Source organism: Hemiscyllium ocellatum, chromosome 6 (genome assembly GCF_020745735.1).
Source record: "Hemiscyllium ocellatum isolate sHemOce1 chromosome 6, sHemOce1.pat.X.cur, whole genome shotgun sequence".
Classification (NCBI taxonomy): Eukaryota; Metazoa; Chordata; class Chondrichthyes; order Orectolobiformes; family Hemiscylliidae; genus Hemiscyllium; species Hemiscyllium ocellatum.
In genome coordinates this window covers 73,647,177-73,659,805 of record NC_083406.1, presented here as the reverse complement: position 1 = coordinate 73,659,805, position 12,629 = coordinate 73,647,177, and the positions used below count along the sequence as shown (strand labels likewise).

At 39.2% G+C, this 12,629-nt stretch overlaps 1 protein-coding gene across 1 annotated transcript in view; it reads right to left on the bottom strand.

The window, feature by feature from the left end:
* lims2 (LIM and senescent cell antigen-like domains 2) overlaps positions 1-12,204 on the bottom strand; it is a 120,205-nt gene extending 108,001 nt beyond the window's left edge. The window contains exon 1 of the mRNA XM_060826028.1: positions 11,939-12,204. Within this exon, the coding sequence (XP_060682011.1) occupies positions 11,939-11,967 (29 nt within the window). The 5' untranslated portion in view covers positions 11,968-12,204. The remainder of the gene's footprint in view (positions 1-11,938) is intronic.
* Positions 12,205-12,629: the final 425 nt, after the last annotated feature.

Below are 12,629 nucleotides of genomic sequence, written 5' to 3'. Positions count from 1 at the left end.
TTCCATCACCCTCATAGGTCTGTGTCTCCCTTTATTAGCACTGAATTAGTCTAATTTTTGCTCCTCCCAAATACAAAATTCCCCTCCACACATAATTGATTTTCCCTTTCAATTCTGTGTTAACTTCCATATTTACCTCAATTATCCGCAAAACTGCAGAATTTCTTAGTTAATGCAGATCATTATTTCCTTCTACTAAACTAGGTTTGGTTGCATTGACACCAATTTGAGTATTCTATAGGAATGAATATGTAAAAGATCTCACTGTATATTTACCTCACATTGGTTTGCTGGAATGCTCGTCATTCAGATCAAAATCTATACATCATGAAAATTAAGATGATTCGCCCATGTTAAGTATTACCCAACAAAGGCAGTCCTCCTCCACCACAATCACAAGACCCATCCTCACTATCTGGTCCAACTGACATCAATTCTGCTGGGGATTCTTGAAACCAGATTAGGCCAACGTTGCCAAGATGCCAATGACAGTCACCTTCACATTACTGTGAAATTCAACTCGTTAGCCTATATTTGCTATTTAAACCCACTTTAATCTAATACTAACAATTGGAAAATTACCAGAATTGCAATCCACTCTTGAAAATGAGTTCAGAATTTCATTAAACAGCTCTATTTTATAGTTACGTAATTGAATACTGAAGACTAATTTTCCATCAATTAATCCATTGCAACAAAGAATTTCTAGCTCTACTCAATTTTATTTTAAGCTTCAGTGAAGCATCTTACAGGTACTTGAATAAAACTGTTATGAGTGGTGTTTTTGTTTCGTGCTCAGTGGAAACGCAGCAAAACAAACTTAGTCAGAATTTCAGTATCAGTTTTGGGTGCACTGAACATTTTAGTAAGTTAAGTTACTACCCATATAATGGTTGCCTTGCTGACATAGCATCATATCAAAGCTGTAACTGCAATTTGATAATCTATCTCACTGCATGCTTAGTCTCAAATTGTGACCTTTGCAGGGGTGAAGAGAAACCACAAATTCACCAGTATTATAAATGTCAAAATGCAAAAAAAAACACCAATTAATATATATCTTTGAACACACTGATTTAGAGGCTTTTAGAATCCAAAGCTATTAGCTTTTATTGTACAGCTTTGTAGAATATCCACAAACATTGGCCACTTCAAATTTCTCAAATTCCACAGATAAAGATGCTTATTTCTGTCCAGATTAGATCTTCATTTTAAAAAGATCCAATATGTTCCCCCATGTCCATCCCCCAACTCCACATCGTCTGTGCTTTCTCAAATAATTCAAGAGTTTCAACAGTCACTGCTCCATCCTGAAATTAATTCCAGAATTAATTCTGTAACAAATTTCTCAACATCAGTCCTAAATTTGCCTATTTATCTGAATGCGTATTTCCTTGTCCAATTTTCTGTTTACTTTGAAGCAATTTTTTCCAATCTTTGCTTCACCATTTACAGTCCTTTATCTCTGTAAGATTACCTCCTTTAAATTCTGAAAGGCCCAAGTTTGTCCAGGCTTTTCTACTAACCAGCTCTCTGATAGGACTGCCATGTGGAAATCAATCTTGACTGAACTATCGCCAATCCATGAAGGTCACTTACATACCTTGGTGACCTGAGTTTAATGCAGTATTTGAGGTCTGATCTGGGGCAGTGCACTGTCCAGTGAGGACAATAGTTGATCTGTACTCCAAACAGTTCAGCATTCCATTTTGGTCTTTATTTGGATAGTTACTTTGCGCTAGTCAGATACAATCATTACAGACATTGGCCTGTGACCATCTCTCCACCTATCAACTATCCCATGTGGTCCTCAGTTGGAAACCATAAGACCAGTAGACATAGGAGTGGAAGTAAGGCCATTCGACCCATTAATCATGGCTGATGGGCATTTCAACTCCACTTATCCGCATTCTCCCCGTAGCCCTTAATTCCTTGTGACATCAAGAATTTATCAATCTCTGCCTTGAAGACATTTAGCGTCCCGATCTGCACTGTACTCTGCGGCAATGAATTCCACAGGCCTACCCCTTGGGCCAAAACACAGCATTGACTAATAGTAGCAAATAGACTGAGTGGTAAGTGTGGCATTGAAGATCAAGTTAATTTATTTAGATCAAATCCAGGATGTATACAAGTACTTTCTAGGACATAAAGAATATATTCTTAATACCTGTAGAAAGAAATAAACAAAAACAATTCCAAGTTTAATATGTACTACCCAATTTAATGTAATGCTGAGCAAACAATTTTCACTGCAATAACTTTTAACAAGTTTAAAAGGAGTCCAGTAAGATAATGATCATTATATTTTTCAACAAAGTATCACCACAAAGTTATTCCTGAAAAAGTTCACAATGGTATGCCCAAACACTAAACATGCCACAATAATGGCTACTACTATTCAGACACCAACATGAATGTGTTCAAAACATCTTATTTATTGCCTTTGCTTGCTGACAAGTAATTTATTGTTCAGTTAAAATTCTAGGTATTTATAGAAAGGGTCAGCAAAGTGCTCCTTGAATTCATTTTTGAATAAATGACTATGCATAGTGCCTCTAATACACGAGAATACTTATCTACTTTAAAATATTGAAGAATATCAATAAAGATTAAAAATGAATCATCTGATTCATACCTAAGTTGGGGTGTTATAAGGTGATGAAATGTTAAATAAGTTGGTTCTTTATCCACCAGACATTAGAAAAATGGGAGTTGATATTATCAAAATATTATAAAATCTTAAGGAGATTAGATGGAGTGGATGCTGAAAGAACCTTTCCCCTTGTGGGGAAGACCAGGACTAGCAGAAACCATTTAAAAGTAAAAAAAAAGGGGACTCGCATTAAAGACAAAAGAATGAGGAGGATTCTGTTTCAATCTCAGAAGGTTTTGAGATGTTTTCAACTTCCCCAGACAATGGAGGAGGCTTTCGAGTCAGCAGTAGATCAATTCTTAACTGCATTAATGATTATCTGGATAGGTGGGGATATGGGTTTGATCAGCCATGATTTTATTAAATGGCAGAACACGCAAGTTGAATGGGCTACTCTTGCTCCAAACTGGAGTGTTCATATGTATATGCACTCAAATGTCAAAGTTTGTTTGTTGCTTGCTATTAAGGTTGCAGCTTTCATCTCTACAGAGGAACTGGTGAAGCACATCTGGAATGTCAACGAGAGTTCTAACCATTCAAGTTTCAGTCCCAACTGCTGTGCACATTACACATTTTGACAAGCACTGAACTGGGCTTGGCAACAATATCTCCATTGAGAGATTTGATTATGGAAATGACTGCTTGATGGAATACTGGAGAAAACAGAGAGATATAAACGACTTTAGCAATGATGGGGATAAAACTGGGAACAACAAAAAAAGTACCTTGCATAAAACACAACTCTTGAGGAGTTGATCTATCTACCAGAGGAAATAAAGCATCCTTTTTGGTGTACTGCATGAAAAAGATTTTGACAGTTCTTGTTAAGGGTTACCATAGATACTAAAATCATTTTTATAAACTGTACTGGCAAGTTTGTTACTTATTGTACACTTTAGCATCCCATGTCTACAATTGAAGTTGTGCACTCAAGGGTTAGGTTTCTATGCATTATAGCATTTGGGAACATGTAAATGCTCTTACAAAGTTTACATTTCATTGGCGAAACTATTTTAATAGGTTCACAAAAATTAATTCATGTTGTGTCATGGATTTGACAGCACTGAATTGTGTCGTTTGGTATACATGCAGTGATTCTGGATTAGTGGTGCTGAAAAAGCACAGCAGTTCAGGCAGCATCCGAGGAACTGTAAAATTGACGTTTCGGGCAAAAGCCCTTCATCAGGGATACTTTTGCCCGAAACGTCGATTTTACTGCTCCTCGAATGCTGCCTGAACTGCTGTGTTTTTCCAGCACCACTAATCCAGAATCTGATTTCCAGCATCTGCAGTCATTGTTTTTACATACATGCAGTGATCACAGGAGAAGGTGTACCTGAGAGGGATTAAATTCAGGAGAAAAAGATGAATGGAAAGATGCAACATCCCTACACAAATTAGCAACACATGGATGAGGCAAGGGACAGTGTACAGTACAAATTAAGAGCATGCTACTTGGCACAAGAAAACAAAAATACGAAAACAGATTTGCAATACTTTGATTGTTTTTTGCTGGAACAGAATAGAATAAAGGACTACTTGATTGATGTATTTGAAATTATGAAAGTACACACAAGAGTTGATAGAAACAAATTTTTTCATTATGGTATCAAAAATGAGGGAGACAAATATATAAGTGAGTTAAGAAAGCATCATTTAAAACCAAAATAAACAAATATTTGACTGTGGAACAGATTAGCAAAATTGAAGCAGAGACTATACCAGTGTGCAAGAGTCAATTAGACAGGTGGTCAGGGAAAAGGGAAACCAAGAGTTATGGACATAAAAGTAGTCAAACAGAATCAAGATTACTGTGTGTAATGAGTCTGGCAGGGTTTTGTAATATCTGCATAAATATACTATTCAATGTCAGATAATGATCAATAATAATCAGCACGTGGCACAAAACTCAAGAATTTCGCTGGAAACCAAAAGACAGGATGTGCAGTTGGTAAATCCTGATCAGTACAGCTGAGGTGACATTACTTACACAGTATAAAAGTGCACCACTGGGGCAATACACTCACCCATATCACCTCCTCTAGCCTTAGTGGAGATCTGGTCGGTGTGTCATTAAATGTAATTTGCAATTATGATTCAGCAAACTGCACATAAATGGCCTAAGAAATGGTTCCTCAAAACATAACTCCAGAAAGATAACAAAATGCATGTTTTCATAAAATAGCGGCAATAAGTCTAATTAGATAACTAATATTTGGCCATTTTGCTCAAATTTTTTTTAAATAACATAATCACTTGAAAGTTTCTTACTCAAAATACATCAGCACCTTCTTCTCTACCCATGTTCCAAATGACAAACCTTGCAACTCACAACTGTAACAATATAATAAAATTGGAGTATTACATAAGAACACACAAAAACAAGTCATTCAGCTAACCCGGTGGTTCTCAGAATGTGATCCATGCACTGGGCCATATTGCAAGTTACAGATACGCAATGCCACTTACAAGGGCTTGAGACAACAGGCCAGAAGCCTCAGCTTCACCACTGATGCAATATCACACAAACTTACCAGTTTGTGCACGCAGCATAAATCAATGTAATTAGAAAGAACAAAAATATTGGTTTTCAAAGCAAAATGTAACGTTACTATTACACCATAACTGCAAATCTGATTTACTTTCAGCCTCACAACTTACTAACAAAGAGGAGGAACTGCTTTTCTGCTGGTTGTGGAGGGGAATGTTTGAAGGAACAACAAAAAGAAAGGTCTGCCAATGGAGCAAGGGTAGGAGACATCAAATGCCAAACATGTCATGGAACACACAGCAAAGGGAGTGCTAATGATTGTAGGAAAGAAAAAGACATTTGCTCAGAATGTGAACAGAATAATGAATAGCTAAATGTGAAAGCAAAAACAAACAACAAGATTAAGAATCACATGTGACTAAAAAAAAAATCACAATAATGACTGAAGTTCATGGTCTGAAATTGTAAAACTTAATGTTGACCTCAGTGCAGTGCCTAATCAGGTGTTGCTCCTCAATCATTTCCTAAATTTTTGCTCTCATTCCTGCCTTTCCTCCTGTGAACTGTAACAGATTTCTTTGCGCTCATTTTCCACCTCAAGTTTCCACCACATTTGAAGGATTACTGGTTGTCATTTGCACCACCTCCAGCATAATGCCCCCATCAAAATTCCAAAGAGACCATTGCCTCCTTGGCACCCTTGCCTATTCCTCAATCACTTCAACCTCTTCCCACACAATCACAGGTTGCGTAACATCTGCTCTTTTACTTCCTCTCTGTTTGCCCCTCCAACCCCAAACATGTCTTCTAATAAGGGGAAAGTGATGACTACAGATGCTGGAGATCAGAATAGAGTGTGTGGTGCTGGAAAAGGCAGCACCCAAGGAGCAGGAGAATCGACATTTCAGGAATAGGCCCTTCAGGAAGGGCCTTCACCTGGCTTCTAGTAAAACAATGATGAACTCCTTCCAATTTAGTATATTGTCCTTCTACAACATGTGGCTTCTACTTTGGAAAACCAAATGCAGATTAGATGCTTTGTAGAACTCCTTCACACAATCCACAAGCAAGATCCTGAGTTTCTGGTTGTTTGCATTTCTAATTTATCACATTGCTCTTACTTCAGTTGTTGGCAACATTATATATCACAGGATATCAAAATGTAATGTATATGTGAAAATTGCAAACTAAAAATAAAATACTTCAAATACACATACAAATTGTGTAAACATAATATTAGGAATGGTGATATACAAAAAATAAATCACTTGTATGTATCTGACTTGGGTATTCAAGAATAATACTATGGTCAATTACCTGTTTAGTTTTCACAACTATTCTCTACATATTATAAATTTCACCAACAATGTATTGACTACAAACACAAAAACATTGCACATGGTGTTGTGTCCCACTAGTGTATTAAGTGGACTGGAAGAGTGCTCTACAGTTACTGTACATGGTTGTCATACCCAAATAGAGCCAGACTGTATTTTCCAACAGACAGTGTGATGGTCAACACATCTCATGAAGTTTACTTGCAATGATCAGAAAAAAAAGGGAAACTGGGTTAATGCGGATATATGGTAATTATTCAAAGTGATAGAAAAACCCCCTTGGGAAGAATAAGGGCACAGAAAATCTGTACCAAAATGGAGATAAATAAAATATATTGCAGAACCTTCAGCAATTAATTAAAAGCAAACATGGATGAAATCTGAACAACTCTTAAAATGTACTTGGATTAGCACTCAAAATATCATAACATTCAAGGCTAAAGAGCAAAGTGCTGGAAAGTGGTTCTCGCAGTTTTAGAGTACTCTTTGTCAGTGCAGACTTGATGGGCTCAAGGGTCTCTTCTGTATTGTATGATTCTATATTTAGTTATAGAGGGCATGGTACAAGAATAGTGGCTCTTCCACAGCTTTTCATACATTCATAGAGATGTACAGCATGGAAACAGACCCTTCGGTCCAACCCGTCCATGCCGACCAGATATCCCAACCCAATCTTGTCCCACCTGCCAGCACCCGGCCCATATCCCTCCAAACCCTTCCTATTCATATACCCATCCAAATGCCTCTTAAATGTTGCAATTGTACCAGCCTCCACCAATTCCTCTGGCAGCTCATTCCATACACGTACCACCCTCTGCGTGAAAACCTTGCCTCTTAGGTCTCTTTTATATCTTTCCCCCTCACCCTAAACCTATGGCCTCTTGTTCTGGATTCCCCCACCCTCAGGAAAAGACTTTGTCTATTTATCCTATCCATGCCCGTCATGGTTTTGTAAACCTCTATAAAAGGTCACCCCTCAGCCTCTGACGTTCCAGGGAAAACAGCCCCAGCCTGTTCAGCCTCTCCACATAGCTCAAATCCTGCAACCCTGGCAACATCCTTGTAACATCCTCAAAACACTCACTCTAAAGATGCTGCCTAATCTGATGTTTTCTTTCTCCAGCACTTCAATTTTGTCACATATCTCCAACATCCAGAGTGTTTTACTTTTACTTTAATCTACAGTGCTCTGTAGGAACAAGCATCCAAACAGATAAACATTTTAAAAATTTTAAACATTTACAAATGTAAATGGACTGAAACATTCATCCCAGATGCTCAACTCATAATTGACTCTTCTCTTGGCAGCCAAATAGGGAGCTTAGCAAATTTACTCAGTGGTTTCCAAAAACTCTTGCATCACCAGCTGATATCCAATAAGTTGAAAAATCAAACAAAATCAATTGATACTGTCGTAAAATTTAACTTTTATAGGAAGTTATTGAGATTCAGTATTCTACTTGCGCAGAGCTCATCTTCCAATTGATCTTCTCAGTCACAAAAGACTTGATTTGTGCTGTTTAAACTACTTGTAAATCTAATTAATTCTACCTGGGCTTGCCTCAGTTCATCTTCTGCTGAAACGCTCATTCATGATTTTCTTACTTTCAAACTCAACTAAACTCCACTGACCCACTTCCCATTTTCTACCTTCCATGACCTTAATCTCATTTTGAACTTTCCTACCCAGATCCTAACCCGCCCAAAATCCTGCTCACATAACAACTATGAACCAAATGAATGTCTTGAAGAGCATAAAGAATGTAGAAGCATTCTCAGGAGGGAAATCAGGAAGCAAAGGAGAGAAAATGAGATAGCCTTGGCAGATAAAGTTAAGGATGATCCAAAGAGATGCTACAAGTATATTAAGAGCAAGAGAGCAACACGAGTGTAAACATCAAAAGGTCATCTTTGTATTGAACTTCAAGAGATGGGAGAGATATTGAGTAGTTTGCTTCAATTTTTACTGTGGAAAAATGGAGGCTAGACAACTTGGAAATGAATACTGATGTTTTGAAAACAGTTTCCATTACAGAACAGGCATTGCTAGTGATCTTAGAAGACATCAAGGTCAATAAACTCTCCACAACCTGATCAAGTGCATTCCAGGATACTGTGGGAGGTTAGGGAGGAAGTTACAGGACCCAGAGCAGGAATATTTGTATCATCTATAATTACAGGTTAGGTGCCAGAGGACTGGAGGATGTCTGTTGTTGTGCCTTTAAGAAAGGCTATAAATGAGAAACCTGGGAACTACAGACCTATAAGTCTGACATCAGCAGTGGGCAAGTTGTTGAAGGTGGTTCTGAAAGGAGGGATGTACATGCATTTGGAAAGGCAAAAGGATGATTAGTGATGGTGACCATGGTTTTGGGCGAGGGAGACTGTATCTCAAACTTAACTGAGTTTTTGAAGAAGTACCCAAAAAGGATTAATGAGTGCAGAGCAGCCGACATTGTTTACTTGGACTTTGGTAAAACCTTCGACAAGGTTCCACATAGTAGACAAATTGGTAAAGTTAGATTGCATGGGACTTGGGGTGAACTTGCTAATTGGGTTGTTTTGCAGACTGGAGGCCTGTGATCAGCGGTGTTGCACAGGGATTGGTACTGGGTCCACTTTTGTTTGTCATTTATATGAATGGTTTTGGATGAGAATATCGGTGGCATTGTCAGCAAGTTTGCAGAGGACAAAATTGGTTGTACAGTGTACAGTGAAGGTTAATGAAAATTAAGGAATCTTGATCAATTAAGTCAATGGGCTGAGGAGCGGCAGATGGAGTTTAATTTGTATAAGTGGTAGGTATTGCATTTTGCTAAAAATCAACCTATACAATTAATAGTAGGGCACTAAGTAGGTCTGTAGAACAGAGAAACCTAGGGGCTCAAGCACAGAATTCTTTGAAATTTGCATCACAGGTAAATAGGGTGGTTACGTGGATTCAACATGCCTGTCTTCACTGCTCAGCACTTTTGAGTATAAGTTGTGGTTGAAGAAGACTTTAGTGAGGTCTCTTCTGGAGTACCATGTCCAGTTCTGATTGCCCCATTATAGGAAGGATATTATTAAACTGGGAGACGGTTCAGAAAAGATGTACCAGAATGTTGTTGGGACTGTAGAGTTTGAGCTATAGTAATAGGTTGGGACTTCTTTCAACTGGAGCGCAGAAGGTGAAGCGGTGACTTTGTAGAAGTCTATAAAATCACAAGGGGTATGGATAAGGTCAATAGTAAAAGTCTTTTCCCACAGTGGGGAAGTTCTAAGCTCGGGGGCATATTTTGAAGGTGAGAGGAGAATGGTTTAAGAATAACATGAGGGGCAACTTCTTGTTTTTACACAGTGGCTCGTGTGTGGAATGAACTGCCAGAGGAAGTGGCAGATGCAGGTAGAGTTACAATGTTTAAAAGACATTTGGATAAGTACACGAACAGGAAAGATCTGGAGGGATGCAGACCAAAAGTAGGTTGGACTAGTTTTGGAAACACAGTCAGCATGGGCTAGTTGGACCTAATGGTCTGTTTCCATGCTTCTATTCTCATGGTCCCCTAACTTGATTGTAAAACCTCTTTTTCTCATGTTAAATTCCCTCCATGTCCTCACTTCTCCAGCACTGTAATCCTTTTGCATTCTACTTTCTTCATCGGCTGTTGGCCTTCAGCAGTCTAGATTTAGTTCTGGAATTTGCAGTACAAAACTATTGATCTCCTGAAACAGCTTCCTTAAAACCTACATCTATCCAACATCTTTTATTTGGTTTCATGTAAATCTTTTTTGTCCGATTACACTTGAGAGACATTTTAAAAACAGTCAGGTTGCCATAATCTTACTCACTGGAGACGACTGTTGGTGAGTTTAATCTAAGGGTGACCACACTTCAGGTTAAGAAGGAGACACCTTCATGGTAACCTCAAACAATATAGGAACAGAACCCACACTGTTGGCATTAATCTGCACTGCAAATCAGCCATCCAAACTAAATGATCTGAGAGATGTTTTATTAAAAGATCTACAAATTTAAGTTGTTAGGAGAAAGGGAGGACTGCAGATGCTGGAGATCAGAGCTTAAAAATGTGTTGCTGGAAAAGCATAGCAGGTCAGGCAGCATCAAAGGAACAGGAGAATCGATGTTTCGGGCATAAGCCCTTCCTCAGGAATGAGGAAGGTTGCCAAGCGGGTTAAGGTAGGGAGGAGGAATTTGGGGGAGGGGCATTGGAAATACGATAGGTGGAAGGAGATTAAGGCGAGGGTGATAGGCCAGAGAGGAGGTGAGAGCAGAGAGGTCAGGAAGATGATTGCAGGTCAAGAAGGCGGTGCTGAGTCTTCGGTTGGGACTGAGAAAAGGGGGGGGGGAATGAGAAAGCTGGAGAAATCTGCAATGATTCCTTGTGGTTGGAGGGTTCCTAGGCGGAAAATGAGGCGCTCTTCCTCCAGGCGTCGTGTTGCCATGGTTTGGCGATGGAGGAGGCCAAGGACCTGCATGTCCTTGGCGGAGTTTAAAACTGAACTGTAAACTAATCAGTTACATCGATTTATTTTTTGGTTTGAAGCTTTGCTGCCACAATTGGAATTCATCCTCAGAAACTAATTTTTAACTTTCAGAAATATCAATGAGGTTTACAGATTAATATACACAGTCACCTCAAAACTGGATAACATATAAAATATTTCATTTGGGTACGATAAACTCAGCCTTCCTAAATGCATCTATTTACAGTTAAATGATTTATTGAACAATTCAAAACGGTTCATATCCCGAATGTTAGCCGGAAGTGAAAATGAACACACTTATATGGTCATAACTTAGAAAATGAGAACCTTCATTGTACTGCTGGTTAAGTCGATGAGTAACTTCTTGGCTACATCATATGTTAAGTCCCCCCCGCCCCCGCCCCTTGTGTTAACATTTTCCAGTCTGCTCTCCCCTCGCCTTCCCGTTAAACTCCCTTCCCAGGTCAACCTCCCGGACTTTGGAAAGGAGCTTTCTACAGAAAATAACCACGGATCGCTGCTGCTGTTCATTGTACTCGAGGTCTGCACCAGTTAGGCCTCAAGTTACAGAATCTGATACATTGCAGCTTTTTTAAGTCAACATGACTAATCTGGCATTACAGGGTGGGGTAACCCTAAATTCAGCAGCTCGAGCCAACTTCCAGCAAATCCCCCGCCCAGACCGCACAATTGACATACTCGCCAAAATTAACTTTAAAATGTTCAACTACGAGCTACCGGGACTAGAACTTGTAGTTTAGTACCAAACAGAATGAAGTTTTTTTGTCCCCCCCCCGGTCCTGTTTATTGAATGAAGAGAATCAAAAAAAATACAAAAAGGGAATATGAAAAAAAAAGCACTAAATGAAGTCATGGATTGGCGGGTGGATGCAGCAAAACTGAAGACAGCCTCAAGTCAATGCGAAAGTAGAGACAGAGAGAGTGTTTTAAAAAGAATCTGGTCACCTTCCAGTCATTCCAGCGACGGCGAACATCACCCGCTCGAGCGCTGCAAAACTGACCCCAGTATCTGGCTCAGTATCGGCTGCTGTGGTCAGTGCTGTCCGCGACGGGCTGAAGCAATGGCGATGCTGTAAACTCCCTCCCACTCGGCTCCAGCCTCCCTCTCTGTCTGTCTGTCTGTCAGTCAGTCATTCTCATACTCGCTTACTCCCACTGCTTGCATCGCTCAATAATTGCGGGAGAAACAGTGATTGGTAAGTACGTGTGTCTGGACGCACCGACAAACACACACACACTCAGGAGGCGGAGTAGCAATGAGCTAAATCGCTCATACAGACACGTGAGGGGCTATTCTACATAACACACCGATGCAGAGAAGAAAGGATAAATACCTTCTGTTGCAGTGGGAGGAAAAAAGTTACAGTGCTAATTTTATATTAGTTAAACTGGCTGGAAAATGTATGTTTGGCAGATTAGTGTTTGGGAATGCAATTGGGTGTACACTATCAATACATACTGAGCAAAATATTATATGCCTGAACACGAAGGGACTATTTTGGATGCTAAGAACTGTAAATAGTGGCAATCTAAGTAATGAGCAATGATGCATTGCACAATAAATTAGTGTTAAAACCACGGTGTATCCATTTGCAAACCTGGATTTTTAAATTGATTGGCAGCTTCACAAAAGTTG